This window comes from Myotis nattereri (genome assembly GCF_964212035.1).
Source record: "Myotis nattereri genome assembly, chromosome: 12".
NCBI lineage: Eukaryota > Metazoa > Chordata > Mammalia > Chiroptera > Vespertilionidae > Myotis > Myotis nattereri.
This window is the reverse complement of record NC_138087.1, coordinates 74,300,039-74,318,888: the sequence shown is the minus strand read 5'-3', so window position 1 is coordinate 74,318,888 and position 18,850 is coordinate 74,300,039. Positions and strand designations below refer to the sequence as shown.

The 18,850-nt window shown below is 41.4% G+C and overlaps 1 protein-coding gene across 1 annotated transcript in view; it reads left to right on the top strand.

The window, feature by feature from the left end:
* DENND1A (DENN domain containing 1A) overlaps window positions 1-18,850 on the top strand; it is a 465,733-nt gene that overhangs the window by 251,533 nt on the left and 195,350 nt on the right. The window contains exon 10 of the mRNA XM_081104118.1: window positions 6,982-7,082. Within this exon, the coding sequence (XP_080960244.1) occupies window positions 6,982-7,082 (101 nt within the window). The remainder of the gene's footprint in view (window positions 1-6,981; window positions 7,083-18,850) is intronic.

Here is an 18,850-nt window from a genome sequence, read left to right as displayed (position 1 = left end):
TTTCATCTTAAAGAAAAGTGTGCACTTTTCTCACTCATGTGCTGCGGCTCATTGACTCTGTAGTTTCCCATACTGTTGTTTCTGCCTCGGCTTTGGTAGTGAAGGCTTTTCTCTGGCAGTTTTAGTTGCTTTGAGGTTTTGAAGTGTCAAATCTTGGCATGAAAGCTTCTTTTCCTGGTTAATAACTTAGCTCTAATTACTCTACTCGTTGGTTCTTTAGAAAGGGGGGCGGGAGAAGTGATTGAGTAGGCAGGTGATTGCCTGGGAAAGCTTCCTTTTGACTGGATGATCTTGCTGTTAGAGGAAGACATTCGACTCTTCTCCATGTTGTTGTGTTGGTTTGGGGGCGTATTTTTTCCCCCTTACCTTTCTCCAGATAGTGGAGAAGCAAGACGTAGGATACATTCCACCCAACTGTAGAAAAAAAAAAATACTTGAAGAAAGACTGCTCTTCCTCCACAACCAAAAGTAAAAATAAAAATGAAGAAGCATTACATTTTTACTTCCAAGAAAAGTAGGACAGTCTTTGCTCTTTTCCTTCTTTCCACTCCCATGTCCAGCTTCTGTCTAGACTAACTGAAGGGCTTTGATTCTGAGGCTAAGTTTTCTTTTTGCTAAAGCATCTTAGTTTCTTAAAAGCCACCTCTACCCTCTCAAAATGTAGTAAACACAATCTGAATGTAGCTGAATCATTTGTAATTAAAGGTTTTTCTCATACCCTTGGAAGGGGTGAGTAGGCTAACATTCAGAGTCCCTGTAGATTTTACTTAAAATTCATCGCTGAGGGTTTAACATTTGAGAATAAGTAAACAAACAAACAAACAAAACACACACACACACACACACACACACACACACACACAAAACCACAACACTGTTTAATCGTGGCACCATTTATTTCCTGATGACTACAAAGATAGTTTATAATGACGTAAAAGAATGTAGTTCTCAAATTAAGAAAGCCGAATTCCACAAGACATTTTATACAGCTGTTCTACATAGGATGATTCTTGTTTGAAATTAGTAGACTTAAAAATGACCCATCTTTAAATATAATAATCTGGTATTCTTTCTATACTGTTAGTTTTATCAATTTCCTGATGTTTGGGTTCAGAGAAGACTTTCCAATACATCTAATTCGATGAAGCAGATGTCAGTTTGATATTTTAACATCTTGAGTTCTAAGATGTGAGTGACTGTGACCATCTGATTTTTTTCTTCTGTCAGATTTTGGAACTTGGAATTTCAATACCTTTTAGAAATTTACAGCTCCTAGTTGTGATCTATTAAGCAATTGCAATTTGTTAAAGTGTCTGGTAATCTTGCCTACCATTCTTCATGATGTCCAGCTAGAGGCATTCTAACATTCCCCAAACATTTACTCAGCACCTGCTCTGTGTCAAGCTTAGTAAGAGATAAGGAGAGGAATCAAATGTGTGCTCTGGCCCTGAGGAGCTCACATCTTTAGTCTCATGCCCCTGGTCTCCTAAACTCACCTACCTCTGAGGCCTCAGAGTGTCAGAGGCCCAGCGCAGAGGATTGTTGTGCCCTCCACACTCAGGTGATGGAGATAGAGGGCTGAGAGGTGATGGCTCCTAGAGAGCACATGAATTCCAAGTGGGCCTTACAGCTACAGAGATGAGAAAGCAAGACCAGCTTTGAGACATTCCCTGTTTTACTAACAGTCAGTAGAGCTGACAGTGAGCTGGGGCAGAGGAGGCACATATTTCACATCAAAGGACAGCGATTCCTCTAGGTCATAAGTTGTCAAAGCTGGAAGGGGGCAGAGGGATCATGTAGTGCAGCCTCTTATTTTCCACAGAGGGGAAATTGAGACCCAAGAGAGGAAGTGGCTTACTCAGATCAGAAAAGAGAATTAGTGGAAACTCCATGCAAGTATGTGAAAGGGAACATGACGGAAACCCAGACTTTCAAGCGGGTGCACCAAATTAGTGTTTAAACCATCCCTTTGACAATCATTACGCCGTTGTCTAGAATTTCCTATGGATTAAAGATACTATACCTCCTTAGTTAAATGTAACTAATCTCCAGAAAAATTGTCAGATCTGTGTTTGTTTTTAAAATGTTTATTTTCTGTTAATCGGTATTTTGCCCTAGACTTTTGTTCATCGCACAGCAAGGCAAATGCATTTCTACCTAATTTGGCCGTGCTGACAGGAACAGTATCTCATCTAGTTCAGAATCCTCAGCACGGTGTAGGGGCACAGGGTAGGGACTCGAAACATACATTTATGCATTGTGGAAACACAGCGGCCATTCTAATCTGACAGGCCTGGTTGTGAGTCCCAGTTCTGTCACTAGCTATGTGGCCTTGGGCAGGTTATTTCACCTCTGAGACTGTTTCCTTATCTGTGAAATGTGGTGATGAGGGTGTATGTATGTAAACACACACACACACACACACACACACACACTCCTTTAAAATAATACTTTGCAAGATTCTAAATTCCCAACGTGGTGCCTGGCACATAGACTGTTGGGATTTGGTTTTTGTTGTTGTTGTTTTGTGGGGGAAGGGGGTGATTCTTACTTTTATTCTGTGTTAAATTTCAGAGCTACCATTGGGATCTAAGAATGTGACAATCTAGGCATTATCTCTGAGAAATACCTTAAACTCTTAAACAAACAAACAAAAATGTGTCTGTGATTTTTTTTTGTCATTGATCACTCCTCATTCATGTCCTATCCCCACTGCCTTCTCCCTTTTTCTTCCTTTGCCTCGAAGAAAATTAATGAAGCCGTATAGAAAGCTCCAAGATAGAAGTGACCTTGTGCATCTTTAATTGAGGACAGAATTTGCTAAAAGTGCCTCCAAAAACCCACTAGTGGTTTACTTTACAGTCTGTGTCCTGGCTAGACTGGCTATTGGCTGTATAATTTGTCTAGTTTTGTCTGGAGTCTTAGACTATTCAGCTGCTTCAGGGCAAAATCTTTTGGGGTATCATTAAATGGGATTGATAATTGGCTTCTGATGAATATTCATTGTGACTAATGACTTTGGGCAAATTTTACACATACTATCTTTCTATTCTCCCACTGAGTGAGAGTTTGATAGGATCATTTTCTTCAACTTACACTTCAATTAAAATATTCACAATACCCCTTTGTTGATTACTATCTAAATTGTATACTTTCATTACTTTTTAATGTTGTATTCTGTAAGAAATGAACATAGGCCTTTAGGATCCTTATTTTTAAAAATAGGGTTGGGTTTAGAGTTATTTTTCAAATAAGTGGCTAATGATAATTTACAAGACTTATATGTTATTTCTGATTAAGCATAGATATATCGTAAAACTTTCTTCTGGTCAGCTCGGCCACTTTTCCTAAGTAACGGTACACATTGTTTGTGCTATTTAGTATTTGGCAAAAGAGCCCAACAATTCCCCACCCCCTTTTTTTTCTTAATCAGATGGGTAAATGCATTTTATTCCAATTGCAGACTTGGCCCTTAGAAAAACCCCAATGAAAATGATGATCAAATACCTTAAAAGTTTGTTTTTCATGAGAGATAAGATATTTTAAAATCTTGGCATCCAGCTTGGCAGGGGCCTTTTCTTTTTTTTTTCCTTTTTGAGGTTAAGGAGACATGAAAAGAACATTGTATGAAGATAAGATCTCTGCCATTTTACCACTTGAAATAGGCTTTAGACTCAAACCAATTTAAGCTAAAAAGAGGCTGGTAATCAAGTTCTGTTTCAACCAGGAACATTCTATTGAATGACTTTTTCAAAGAGAACTCCAAATGAATTATGTGATGATAACTTACATTTGTGTGGCACCTTGTAGGTTTTAAAGTGCTTTTATTTCTCTGATGTGTTGTAGAGTTATATTATGGAATGAATGGATGAATGAATTCATTAACTTGATTTTCTAAGAAATGGCATATCTTGTGTCTAAGCTTACTGGCATTGTTTTGGAATTTGAGTCATATACCCCACTCTGTGACATTCATGAAAATATTGGTCCAATACTATTAAAAGCCAAGCCACGAACTATCTTTAGTCAGGGGCATGTCAAAAGAATAGGGAGAACTATTCTAAGTAGAACTATTTTTTATTTATTCAGAAAGATTGTATTAGCTGGCACTTACATAAATGTTGTACCATCGAGACCATGGAGAGGAAAAGAGAGACAGACAAGTCTTTCTGTACTTTACAGTGAGAGGACACACATGCAGTTATAGCCCCATTGATAGCGGGGTGTATGCCTAGGAGAGCCGTGTGAGGAAGGTAGCACTTGGAGGAGTTTGCTCTGGGCACAAATTCAGGCCAGTTCAGAGGACAGGTGGAAAGAGAGAAAGAAGGAAAGGGAGTACATAATGCCTCCTACATCTGCAAAAGCTTTATTCCAAGGATAAACTTGGAGAAGGCAGGAGAGACTATGGCTGGAGATGCTGCTCTACATGTAGACTAGGAACTGGTGGAGACATGCCTGTTTCAGGTGTGTCCCAAGAACTTCCGGACCTGCACTTTTTATGTAAGAGTACTTTGGCAGCTAAAGGGTGGGCAGAAAGAGCTGGGGCCCAAGGCCAGTGTCACCCCCACAGCTTGACTTCAGGGTGAAATCAAAATAAAATTGGTTCATTTTCTACACTTTCAACACCCGCAAAAATTCTCATCTCTTCTAAAGCTGAAGAGATTAGTTATGTATAATATGACAGACAGCTTCCTTTATATGGAAGCATGTTAAAATGGGTTGAGAAGGCTGGGTTAAACCTACAAGCCTTGATGTGTCACTGGGAAAAGCTCTAGAGAGCTTGCAGGACCAGCTCCTGTTCATGACATGTACCTGGTTTAAAGAACAGTGTCTGGAGCAGCGGTTCTCAACCTGTGGGTCGCGACCCCTGAAAATACACCCTGCATATCAGATATTTACATTACGATTCATAACAGGAGCAAAATTATAGTTATGAAGTAGCAACAAAAATAATTTTATGGTTGGGGTCACCACAACATGAGGAACTGTATTAAAGGGTCGCGGCATTAGGAAGGTGGAGAACCACTGGGACTCTGGAGGAAAGGGGTGGGGCAAGCGTGGGGGTGGGGAGTAGCAGCCCGGATTTAATACACAGCTCTCACAACTGTGAAACATCAGCAGACTATCCCATTTAAAGCTGTTCGTGTTACACTAACCTCTGGCATTCTTTTAACCGGGCCTTGGCATGTCACTCTTTCGCCACGTAAATGTCCTTCTGTCAACAAAGGCCAGTTAATAGCTTCCAAAAGAAGCAAAGGCCTCATGGGAACAGGTTTCCCAGAAACCAAAGAACAAGACAGAGAGAAGCATGTGTTGTTGGCTTTTGTCACTTCATAGCCATATCTCCCAAGGTGTTGGTTTTTTCCTTCTTTCACTGTATTGAATCTTGTAACAATTTTATTCCATTATATCTTTGTTTCCAAAAATTTAATTATATCAAGTACTGATTGTATGATGTGTCTAGCTCTTAAGAAAAAAAGAAATATGAAACGGGCATGTCAAAACAATAGGGAGAGGAAGGATTAGTCAGTTAACAGTGCTGGGGCAATTGATTAACTATGTGGAAAAAATAAATTCTCACCTCAGTCCTTAAACCTAAATTCATTCCAGATGGATTAAAGTTAAATGCTGAGGAAAGATTTGGGGGACTTTCTTAGTATAAAAGCAGTGGAAACCATCATGAAGGAAGAGATTTGTCTATGTATTAACTTAAACCTTCTCTTCACCCCAAAAAATTCAAAGAAAATTAAATAAGGATAAAGTATTTTTTTCCAAAACATTGCAAAGGATTTAGTGTTCTTTGCATATGTACCATTTCTTGCAAATCAATTTTTTTTTTATAAAAAATATATTTTATTGATTTTTTACAGAGAGGAAGGGAGAGAGATAGAGAGTTAGAAACATCGATGAGAGAGAAACATCGATCAGCTGACCCCTGCACATCTCCCACTGGGGATATGCCCGCAACCCAGGTACATGCCCTTGACCGGAATCGAACCCGGGACCCTTCAGTCCGCAGGCCGACGCTCTATCCACTGAGCCAAACCGGTTTCGGCGCAAATCAATTTTTAAGAATACTAGTACTCATTAGAAAAAGTGGCCTAGGAATAGGAAACAGACAATTTACCTAAAAATATAGTCAAGAAATATATGACAAGATGTTCAGCCTCAGTCATTTCTCAAAACAGAGGAATAAAAAAAAAATCAAGATAGATACAGTTTAAAGCTAACTTGAGTCCAATTCTTAGTGCTGGTGAGGTATAAGGGGACACTGTAGCACAGGGCTGGGCGAGTGTAAAGAGCTTCCATCCTTCATCTGTTTATTATGTGAATGCATTTACTATGTTTACATTTTTATATTTATTAAGTGCCTTAACATATTTATAACTTTTGTCTCTGAATTCTACATCTAGGAACCAGATATAAAAATTATTGACCTGATCTGATTATATAACTTAATGGTAGAAGAGTGATTAAATATAGTATAGGGAATTTATTGAGTGGTGTTAAAAGATATGTTTTGTAAGAGTATTTAAAGATATGGGGAAATGCCAGGAAATAATGTTGACCTGAAGAAAAAAGAACATACTGGCAAAAAAACACACACACACACACACAAAAAAAAAAAAAACACTGTAATTACAATAATCCTAATTTTATTAGAAAAGGAAATACAAGTGCATATGTATGTAATACCCCTAAATGTTAAGTTATTTTCAGATGGTGAAGACTTTTGTTTCCTTTTATCTCGTCTTCCATTTTCTAAATTTTCTACTGTCATTGTGCATTAGCTTCATAATCAGGGAAAAAATAGATTGTTTTTTTGAAAAGCAGGCTCTTATTAAATTTGAATTAGGGTGATTGAGTTAATTTATTTTAAATACTTTGAGAAGTATGTATTTAATTTTATTGCTCCACTCCAATAGGACAGTGTCTCACTTTGACTGCTATTTCTGAGCCTCTGATGTGCTTCTCTTGCAGTTGACAGCCTGCATCCACGGGTCTGCCGCCATGCTCTACCCCATGTTCTGGCAGCACGTGTACATCCCCGTCCTGCCACCACACCTGCTGGACTACTGCTGGTAAGCCATTGCTTTCCCCACTCTGCTTTCCTTCTCCAGGAACTGGCATGGAAGTTAGATCTGTAACTTGTAATGCAGTTGATGACTCTAAATGAAAAATATTCGCTTCAAAAATGACATGCGTTTTAGACCACATGATTGCATGGCCCTTCTGTTTCCAAACAGCTTTCATATATGTCATGGTGTTCTTAATAGTTCAAGTGAGTAGATAATACTTTTCCCATTTCTTAATTTGGGGAAACCAAAGCACCAAGTAGTTCTATGATTTTTTTTTTTCCCTAAGACAAATTGGAAACTGGTGACAAGAACAGTTGAGATCCCCAAAGTCTTCAAGTTTCAGCCATGTCCTGGCACATTCTGTAAGACTTGCTCTCAACTGTGGTTTGGAAGCACAAGCCAGACTTCAAACCCTCGAAGTTTTTTTGATGGGAATTTACATGTTCACTGAACTGTGTTTCAGTGGGAGGCAGGCAGGCTTTAAAGTCAGCTCTTCCACCTTGGGCAAGTCACTTGGCTTAAGACTTTGTTTCCTCATCTGCAAAATGAAGTTGTTCTATGCTTAATTATATAAAGATGAAATGATATAACAGATGAAGGGACACCATGAAGAAAAGCTGGCTCATGGTGGGTGCTCAAGTGTGTTTCTGAAGGAGCCTTGTCATCACCACTATCTTGTCTCCAATTGATCACCAAGAAGACTGATTCAGATCCATTTTCCTTCTGAACAATTTCTCCAGGGTAATGTGGTTAAAGACATTGTCTCTTGACAGTTCAAGTCAGCAGAAGTTGATAAAGGAGCACTGTGCATATGTAGGAAAAGGCACTGCCTGCCAGAGATTGACAGCTTCAGGAGAAAGGGACCCATTGGGTCAAAGTGATTGAATACAGTCAGTCATAATTTTTGCTGGTTCTCTAGCCTGTTTTGCCAACCTGCCACTTTAAAGGTTCACCAAGGTAGCCAGATCATCCTGGGACCTTAAAGGTATTCCACAGTACTTCTAATTTGAATGTTGAGCTCACCCTCATCCCAAGAAGCCACAGATACAACAAAGATGTTGCTCGGGGCCACCAAGTGAAACTCAGCAACCCTCTCTGGTGCCTAGCACTAAGTGAATCGGCTCATCTCTCTGCTCTACATCTTTCTTATCAAGGCGGCTCCTTTTATCCATGCCTTTCCCCTACTTCCTCTGAGATTAAGGGTCTTCTGTTTAGACTTGCTGCTCTTTTTGAGCTTCTGAACCAGGTATCAGTTATTTCCACTGCCATGTCTCTCAAAGGAAAGGCCCGTGTTTGCTCTCCAGTACTGTTGTTGTTTGAATGCAAGATTGAGGGGCTGGCAGAGGCAGACACAGAGGAATAAGCAGGCCAGGGGAGTGGAGGAGAAGAAAGAACAAAATACACACCCAAGAAAGGCAGAGGGGAGATAGTGAGAAAAATAGATAGAAAAGGTAGAAAGGGGGCATATGTCTTCTAAGACAGACTCACACAGTGACACTCAGTCCTCTTGCCACCCCTGCCCCTCGCATACAACACCCTCACAGGCACATACCCTCACACAGGCACACGGCCCCCATACTGACACACAGACACAGGTCCCTTCTCCACAGGCACATGTCTCAGGGGCCCTCACACAGAGAGAGATTCATAACCCCCACACACCTCACTCAGACATGTGCTGTAAGGGGAAACCTTAGGGTTCTCCCTGGAAGAGACTCACCCGTGTGTCTTGATGTTCTGCTTTAGATATGAACGCCCAGAGGTTCCCGTGTTCAGGGCTTGGTAATAGTACAACTTTAGCTTTCTGTTATTTGGAAAGTTTTGGTTGTTAATTTGTTAGCTAGTTTAAACCCAGCAGCTTACATTCCTAGAACTGTGGAGAGGAAAATGCTCTGTCAATAACATCAGTGATCACAGTAGCTGCCAGTGGTGAATGTATCCTATGCCCCAGTCACTGGACCATCTCCTTTGCATCGGTGATAGAAACCCGCAAGTTATTGGGTCCATTTCACAGGCTGGTAAACCAAGGCCACAAGAGGTTTAGTAATTTGCCCCAACATAGGTATTATGTACTATATGATTCCATTTTTATAAAAACAAGCAAAATTGTGGTGTATATATAACACAAAAATTAAATGTGTGTACACATACGTACACACACACACACACACACACAGGCAGAAATCTAGAAGGAAATGCACCAAAATGTTTTAACAGTGATTCATAATGGGGAGGAGGGAGAGGAATTCTGCATGATTTTTATTTTATTTTTCATATATTTCGATGAAGAAAGTGTGCTTTTTATAATTGAAAAGTTTTACCTTTTTTGTATATATTTTTTATTTCCTTTATTTTTCCCCCTTTTTTATTGTTTAAAGTATTACAAATAGTAGTACATATGTCTCCTTTTTTTTCCCCAGTTGACCTTCCTCCAGCCTCCCCTATCCCCGGGCACATGCCATCACCCCCCTCCCAGTGTCTTGCGTCCATTGGTTATGCTTATATGCATGAATACAAGTCCTTCGGTTGATCTCTTACCTCCCCCCTCCCCCACAACCCTCCCCAGCCTTCCTGCTGTCATTTGACAGTTTGTTCGATGCTTCTCTGCCTCTGTATCTGTTTTTGTTCATCAGTTTATAATGTTCTTTATTATCCATAAATGAGTGAGATCGAGTGGTATTTTTCTTTCACTGACTGGCTTATTTCACTTAGCATAATGCTCTCCAGTTCCATGCATACTGTTGCAAATGGTAAGAATTCCTTCTTTTTCATAGCAGTGTAGCATTCCATTGTGTAGATGTACCACCATTTTCTAATCCACTCATCTGCTGATGGGCATTTAGGCTGTTTCCAAATCTTAGCTATTGTAAATTGTGCTGCTATGAACATAGGGGTGTATATATCCTTTCTGATTGGTGTTTCTGTTTTCTTGGGATATATTCCTAGAAGTGGTATTACTGGGTCAAATGGCAGTTCCACTTTTAATTTTTTGAGGAAACTCCATACTGTTTTCCACAGTGGTTGCACCAGTCTGCATTCCCATCAGCAGTGAAGGAGGGTTCTTTTTTCTCCGCATCCTCTCCAACACTTGTCGTTTGTTGCTTTGTTGATGATAGCCATTCTGACAGCTGTGAGGTGGTATCTCGTTGTTTTGATTTGCATCTCTCCGGTGATTAGTGACTTTGAGCATGTTTTCATATGCCTCTTGGCTTTCAGAACGTCCTCTTTCAAAAAGTGTATTTAGGTCATTTGCCCATTTTTTGATTGGGTTGTTTATCTTCCTTTTGTTAAGTTGTATGAGATCCCTATAAATGTTGGAGATTAAACCCTTATTGGAGATAACATTGGCCAATATGTTCTCCCATGCAGTGGGCTTTCTTGTTGTTCTGTTGATGGTTTCTTTTGCTGTGCAGAAGCTTTTTATTTTGATGTAGTCCCATTTGTTTATTTTCTCCTTAGTTTCCATTGCCCTAGGAGCTGTATTGTTAAATATATTGCTACGACAAATGTCTGCTATTTGAAAAGTTTTAATTTAAAAAAAAAAAATCAGTGTGTAGTCTAGCCAGTTCTTTCCAGCTGCCATCTCAGGCCCTAGCCCTCCTTTCTTATTCGCTTAGAGGATTTATTAGCTGTTTGACTCCTTCCTGTGGAAGTTGATCTGAGATCCTCTTTTCAATTCCCATCTAACTCTAGCTCCATGGAGAACTGGGTCACCAGCCTGGCCGAGAGCAATCCTGGCAAGTCTAACTTAGAAGGGAAGGCTTGTCAAGGAAGTGGCTAAGCCCTGTCACCCGAAACTTCCACTCCTAAAAATCAAAGTAAAGACTTGTGTTTTTCTGAGCCTGAGTGAGTTTTGTGATTAGGTTCCATCGTGGAAGGTTCTGTTTGTGTGAGCTTGGTCTCCTGGTCTCTTGTTTTCATGAAAGGACTATTTGACATTTGACCAAAGGATGATTACAGGCCAGTGGGGATTGGTATCTGTTGATTAACTGCAAGATGTAAGATTGATGAAGTAAATGACCCCAAAAGATAAACAGGTCCTCCATTCAAGGCTTGATTTGATCACCTTCAGCCTACTACCACTGCTTTGGTCAGAAACTACAAATATCATGAAATTTGAGTCAATGCTAATAACTTAACTCTATTGTGCTCAGTGACTTTCACCACGTTGAGTTTAATCCTTGGTGGTAAGAGTCAGCAGGGATAACTAGCATTTTAAGTAAAGTGCTAGGAGCCTGAAACATGTAAATTTGAAGGAGGTTTGTTCCCCTGCAGATGATTTAAATGTTAAGTACATCCCCATGCAGGGGATACACGAAATGGAATCTGAAAACTATTATCTCCTGTAGAAATGAACTCTCAATTTACTCACTGCACAGGAAGGGCAGATTCTAGTCATTTTCACTGCCAGCAGGTGCCCTTTCTATGCATAATAGACTTCGCAAGTGTAATTAACACATGAGGACCACTGCTGCCAGTTTTTCTTCAGGTACATGCTGCTAGGAGTTTTCAGGACAACAGGGTAGTGTAGGCTGTAAGAGCTTTTTACAGTGTACTTGAAGATGAGGTGTTCATTGACTTCAGGACAAAGACATGTTAAAAGGGGCTGAGCCCAAACCCTGCTGTTGGTAGCATAGGTCATGGTCCTTGAGCTCAGAGACCCCAAAAGCTGTCATGCAACCTTTGGTAGAACAGAGGCCAGTAGAGCAAAGCTCTGGGATGCAGTGAGTAAATGGAAAGTATGTGGAAGACTTTAATTGCATATTCACAAATACAACAACCAATTATCTGAGTTAACTTTAATTAGAGCTATAATCACAGATTTTAATTATCTGAATAAATCGATTTAGCACAAACGGTCTTCCCTAAATATTTCCCAACTTAATTTTTTCAAGTCCCTTCCCATTTCTGAAGAGGGTGGTAGAGAAAGCACCTGCACTTTAGATTTAGGCAGATCTGGTTCGCATCTGTTTCATCTCTTATTAGCTGTGTAATCATTAAAAATCTATTTTGCACCTCTGATCTGCAGTTTTTTTCTGTAAAATGGGTTTAATTTATCAACTTTGAAGGAAGGCTTTAGGAATTATAGATATTGGTCATCAAGTGGCACACGGGAGCCATTTAGTGAATGGTGGTTGCTCTTATCATGGTTGTTATAAATACGGGACATGGATTTTGGTTTCCAGAAGGGTTTAACTTGCATTAAACATTATTCTTGCTTCTATAGTCTGTGAGCTCAGGGAAAAAGTTTATAATTCATCTTCTCTTTTTACCCCTCAGATTGTTTTTATTTTGATTTTTTTTTTATTTAACTTGAGTTATTGTATGGTTGTTTTCATTTGCAGCTGTGGCATAAGAATGAAAAGAAAAGAAACAAAAGCAGATGGCAGAGAAAACGAAAGGAGTAAGACATTTCCAGCCCTTATGAATATTTAAAAACATGTGCTCCTAGTTCCTTTCTACTTTAAATCTGTACCATTCTCCTAACTTTGAAAATGAAAATGAGAATGATCCCTACCTTAGCTGATGGCAGCCCTGACCTTGGCCAGTGTTGGCAGAGCCTTCCCACTTCTGGGATTAACTTGCTGATGAGAACCAACATTCCCTTTCATTAAAATAATCACCATCTATTGAGTCCAGTGTGTGTGTCAAGCTCTTTATAAACATTATTGCAAATATTCAAAATCAAGGTATAAGGCAAGTATTATTAGCTCCATTGTATAGATTCAGAAATTGATGCTCAGAGGGGTTAGTGACATACCCACTGTCAACAGCTAAGAAATGGGACAGCCTGAATTTGCAATCCAAGGCCACCTGATATTAAAACTTTGTTGACTAACACTCCAAAGTGTTAGAAAAGAAGTTGTACCCATCACCAAGATTTGTGAAAAAAATCCTTGTAGGCTTCTTGATGACTTGCTAATTGTAAACTTATGTTATCATTGATTAATTATTCATTCATTCAGCAAATATTTATAGAGCACTTACTATGTACCAGGCAATCTAATTAAGCGTTGCTAATAAAAAGTCCATATGGTATTTCCCATGTAAATTCCCTTTTCTCCCTTATTTATTCAGAAGCAGTCCTAAATAAGGACCACAAATCATTTCCCAAATTTAATTGTTTATTTGGGTTATTTTGGACACTTGTTAACACACCTTTGTGATAAAAACATTTCCACATAAGATCAGGACAAGTTCTCGTGTTCCCCTAAAGAATAGCCAGGTCAAGAGCCAAGTTAGTAACTAACTTCTGATGCTTGCTGAGGGCATAGTTGAACCGAAAAGTTAAGTCAGATACACACAATTAAGGTTTGGATTTTGCATTTGCCGTTGTAAAATGCATTGTAGTTCCTGACGTTTATTTCCAGGTGACTCTGGAAGCCATTCTTCTACTCATAGTGGGCATACATTGATTCTCTGTGAGAGACCTTGGTTCTAGGTTCTTTATATGTAGTGCATGTAGAGTTCTGAACCAAACCCCCATGTCCCATCCTGTATTCCATCTAGGGTTCTTAGCAAACAGTCTGAAATATGCCTGATCTCAGGGTGCACAGTCTACATGGGTGATGGGGCATCAATCTAGACATAGCTGTGACGTGACATCTGGACAATCAGATGGCTCCACTCCAATCTTTATCTTCACTGATGCCATGAAATGTTGCATAGGGAATAAATTGCTAAAGTAAGTGGGATTGTTGACATTCTTGGTGGCAGAAATAAAATTCAATGAAGTGTGGTGGAAACAAAACTTGGCTTTGGCTCTGGCTTCTCTATTTATTAGCTTTGAGGTCACCGAACCTCTTTGAGCCTACTTTCTCTTCTGTCAAGGAGGAATAGTAATTACTACTGATGCAAAACGGGTACTCTATTAAATAGTAGGTACTGTTTTTGTTATTAATGACTGTATATGTATTTATAGTCAGTATGTATTACTGTGTATGTGTGTATGTATATGTTTGTGTATACATATGTGACCCAGCAAAGTCCAGTTGAAATTCCCAACACCAGGGTAGGATGGAAGTAGATAAGGTAGACAGGAGTGGCTGACATTCTCTTATCTATACCGAATGCTGTGTTATGTAGATTTTGTTAAACATTTCCATTTTGTGACAAGTACTCTCCCCCAGCGTCAGCAGCGATATTCCCACAATGGTGCTGAGACTGGCAAGGTGTCCCTTTACCATGGGAATGACCCTTCCCCAGGTAAGGCAGGCAGTTGTCTGCAGCCTACCCACCCCATGGCCCTCCACCTCTTCTGCTGCTGCATCTAAGCAGCTGGACCTGCCCTGCAGGTCCCACCCTCCAGACGCCCTGCTGCTGCCTGATGTGGGACAGGGCAGCAGGTTGCCTCCCCAGCCCTGTTTCTGACTAGCCTCCATGGGACAGAGCTGGCTCTGATCTCTGCTTATGAGACCAAGCCTGAGCCTGGTTTTCCATTTCTTCAGACACATTCTGTATGTAATTCCTCACTCCTTTCTGACCGGGAGCTTGTCTTGAACCCAACACTTAGAAAACTCTGAAACTTCTAAGGCACGGTGTCGTGGTCTTAGGAGCAAAGACAGTCTAGATACGTTCCTGATCATCAATAGAACAGGATCCACAGACCATGTGATGCCCTCATCACAAAAACTACAGCAGTAGAGAGCTTTTGTCCCTGCCTCTCTGAGTTTGGGCACAAGGGAGAATACACCAGGCACAGGGCTAGGCTCAGAGTCATCTCTCCACTGGATTTGTTTTCCCCTTAAACAGTAGACAGACTGAGAGGCTTAGAAGGAAATTGGATGCTGTGCATCTTGGCATGTGGCATGCCTTAGTCCTGGAACACAAAATCTTTTTTTCTTATCCCCAGTTGCGTTTTCAACTTTTACATTTTTTGGTTTGTTTTGTTACTTTCTCTTTATTTTTCCATAGATCTCTTTCTCTTTTTCTCTTCTTGTTTCTTTTGTACCTCATTCATTCCTGCATTTCTACAAGGGTCTCACGGGCTGCTGGTGGCTGACATTCTGAGGCTTCCCTTTTGCAGCTGGCTCTAGCTGTTATGGTTCTCATTGAACTCTCTGGGGCAATCAAGAGCCCTGTCTCCTGACCTTTCCTCTGTGATTAACTTCTGCTCCAGTGGTCTTAGCCATGGAGCCCTTCCTGATGTTTTGCAAGTCTGTCTCCTTTTGGGGAGACCAAGGAGGCAAAGAAGGGAGGGCTGCTCCAGGCTTTGATGTTGACCTTACAGGTTTTCTTCCAGGCATTATCTTTGTAACTCAAGTGTTCATTGGGTTGAGTTCAGTGGCTGGAGCTCTAAAGGCCTCTCTCCCAACCCCCAGAGTTATTACTCCACAAAGCCATAGGGCCACACTCAGAGGGCATTGTCCTTGCTCTCCCCCTTCACCCATCAGCTCCAGTGATACACACATGTCTCAAATCAGCAAACCATCTCCAGTGCCCAACTCCACACACACCCAGCTCCTCCACTGTGGTGAGACCTGTGGTGCGGCTGCCAAAATTGCAGGTGAAAACTAGGCAGTCTCTGCCTCCTCTCCTAGTCTAGACTTGCTCCTTTCCTCTCAGGGATCCTACCATCCTCTGCCATGGCTCATAAATCAGGGAGGGCCAGTTGGAAAACAGGCAAAAAGTTGAATACCTTTTCCCCAAAGAAACCTTGATTAACTCATGGCATTTACACCCCTTCTACTTTCCAAGCCATGTTTTCTGCCTCTCACCAGCTGTGACCTTTGTCAAGTCACTTAGCCATAGGTTCCTCTGTGAATTACGGAGATCAGGTGTGCAAGATTGCTGCGAGGATGAAATGAGGTGATCATAGCACCTATAAGTGTGCCCGCAGCCGGGACACACAGTATTGTGCTTGTTTAATGTCTGCTGTTACCCCTAAAATAGGCAGGAACCAGAACTCTCTTTTTCTCTTCTCTATCCTCAGACCATGTGGTACCTGACACATAGTAATATTTGTTGGCTGTCTGACCAGCATGTAGAAAACAACACATAATAAATGCATCATAAGATGTTAATTTTCTCTTTCCCTTCACCATTGTTTTTAAAAGTTCAAGTGCCTGAGTGACTGTTTTCCTCTATGGACACCATGAATCACATTATGATACTAGTTCCCGCTTTGGCTTGGCAGCTAAAGTGCTCAGAGGCAGATCTGTGGGCACCCAGCAGGTGTGAAGAACCTCACAGCACACAATTGAAGTGCTAACCTCACCCCAGCTTGCACTTTTTTCCTTTGCCCCTATTTCTTTTCCTACTTTTATTGCCCTATTGAACATATTTATATAAACTACCTTAAATCTTGTCTGGGACAAAAAAGAGTATTGATTCATTTATTAAAGCTAGTAAGGCAAGTGTAGTTTTCTCCTGGCTATTTGATTTTTTAGCTATAAATATCAAATAACCATTTTTTTCTTTTTCTAAATATACCAGCGGCCCAGTGCACAAATTCATTCACAAGTGGGGTCCCTCTGGGTGGCCTGCAGAGATTGACTGAAACCTGTAGTCCAACACCACCTGCAGCTCCTACCTGCCGCTCCCGCTCATCCCTGCCCCACTGTGCCTGCTGTGGGCTCGTGCCCAATCAGTCCCAATCAGGAGAGGATTGTGCTGCCACAGTAACGCTCACCAGCCATTAGTCCTGCGTCTGGTGCCCTCCCAAGGGGAGTGGCCTGCGGGATTGGGCTGAAACCAGCTCTCCTACATCCCCTAAGGGGTCCCAGATTGCGAGAGGGCACAGGCCAGGCCACAATCGGTGCACGATCGGGCCAGGGAGGGACCTCAGGCGTGTCCAGCCCATCTCACTCAGTCCCAATTGGCTGGACCCCAGCAGCAAGCTATCCTACCGGTCAGAGCATCTGCCCCTTGGTGGTCATTGCATGTCATAGCGACTGGTCGACCAGTTGACTGTAAGCCCCCTGGTGGTCAGTGCACGTCATAGTGAGTGGTTGAGCAGCCTTAGCATATCATTAGCATATTACACTTTGATTGGTTGTTTGGTTGTTCTGCTGTTCGGTCTATTTGCATACTACCCTTTTATTAGATAGGATTTTTATGATTTCAGAGAGGAAGGGAGAAGAGAGAGATAGAAACATCAATGATGAGAATCATTGACCAGAATCAAACTGTGAGCTCCTGGTTCATAAATTGACGCTCAACCACTGAGCCACGCCAGCCAGGCCCATTTTTTTTTCTTAAGTGTGACATAGCAGTTAAAAAAACTTTAGCAAAAATAGCATAAGAGGCTTTGAAGTAGAAGGATTTGGGCGGGAATCACCATCAACTGTGTCCATGCACAAGTTTCCAAGAACCCCTTTTTTAATCTTTGAAATGGAAGGTGCAGGTTGGATAATTTGAGGATGAAATGAGATGAGTTAGCGCAAGCCCCAGCACAGCCCTTGGTGTTTGGTGAGTGCTCAGTGCGTACGTAGCAGCCCCACTGTCATTATTCTTCCTGCTCTGCATATGGAAACAGGAACCCGCCCACTTCTCCTGCGACTGACAGTCTAAAATAATCACACAAATCAGATGTGACTTATGCCAAATGGACAGCCCAGATGAAAGCTTGTAAAAAGTGGGGCGTTAGCAACCATTGGGCACTCTGAACCTGGGGTTTGAGGGGGCAGCAGGACTTAAGGGGTGAAGGGGACTGAGGCCCACGAAGAACCCAAGGCAGGTTTAGAATAGGAAGCTCCTTGGTGAGGGGTGTTCGGACAGAGTGTAGAGGGGCTGGGACTGGCACAGCTGCTGGCCGGCCTTCAGGGAACAGAAAGTCTTCCAGCTTCCTTTCACTCCTCCTTCCCAGCCTGGCAATTGCTGGTCTGGGAAATAATAAGCTTTATCTTAGGAAAGCAGACTTGGGTTCTAGTCTCAGTTTTGTCATTTATTAGCTGTGTAACATGAATGAATGTTCAGCTTCCCGGCCTTCATTGCTTTTTCTATACATTGGTGGTAGTAATAGTACCCCCTCACACTGTTGCCCTGAGGATCCACTGAGAAAATGCCCGTCTAGCCGTTAGCTTAGTGCCGGCAAAGGCATAGTAAACAGTGGCTGCTCTCCCTAGCTCCCTGTGCAACAATGGCCATTCTATTAGCCTGTAGACCATCTCTCTGCTCACTTTCAGTGAGACCAAAGCTGTGGTTATTTGAGTTCTCCAACACGATGTGTTGTATGCTCTTTGTTCTTGTTCTTTATCCCTTTCTTTTGTCCTTGAACCTCTCTAACAATGCCAGGCCTCGTTATTTCAGAACAGAATTTAAAATGCTTGGACAAGCTGTGTTTACACTTCTGTTTCTTTTCCAAAAAAGAAAAAAAAAAAGGCAAGAAAAGAAACTCTCAAACAAGTAAGACCTGTTTCAGAGTTTTCCTTTCCTTGAAAAATGGTGAACTGAGGAAAGCCTTGTGGGATCCACTTTGCCCCATCAGGGTATTTGGTTAGGAAGGTGGTGGGCCTCAGAAGTAAGGAGGGTGCTGTGTTGTGTAAATTGTAATGCTAACTATGCATTTATATGGGGAAAAACGGAAAGAAAAACAGTGGATCTTCCAAATCCCTGGGCAGCTCTAAACTGTTGCTTTCTGAAGTAGAAGAGGTGTTGCTCACCTGGGGGCCTGAGCCCTCCTGCCTCTACCCAGACTTATTAATGGCCCTGCAGTCCCCTCCCCTCCTTGTCTCAGGAAGCCGTATGTTATGTATTTGAGCAGCCAGTGTTCTTTTCTAAATTTTTTTTTAATTTCACCTGACTCTTTTCCAATTAGTTGCTGCTCACCT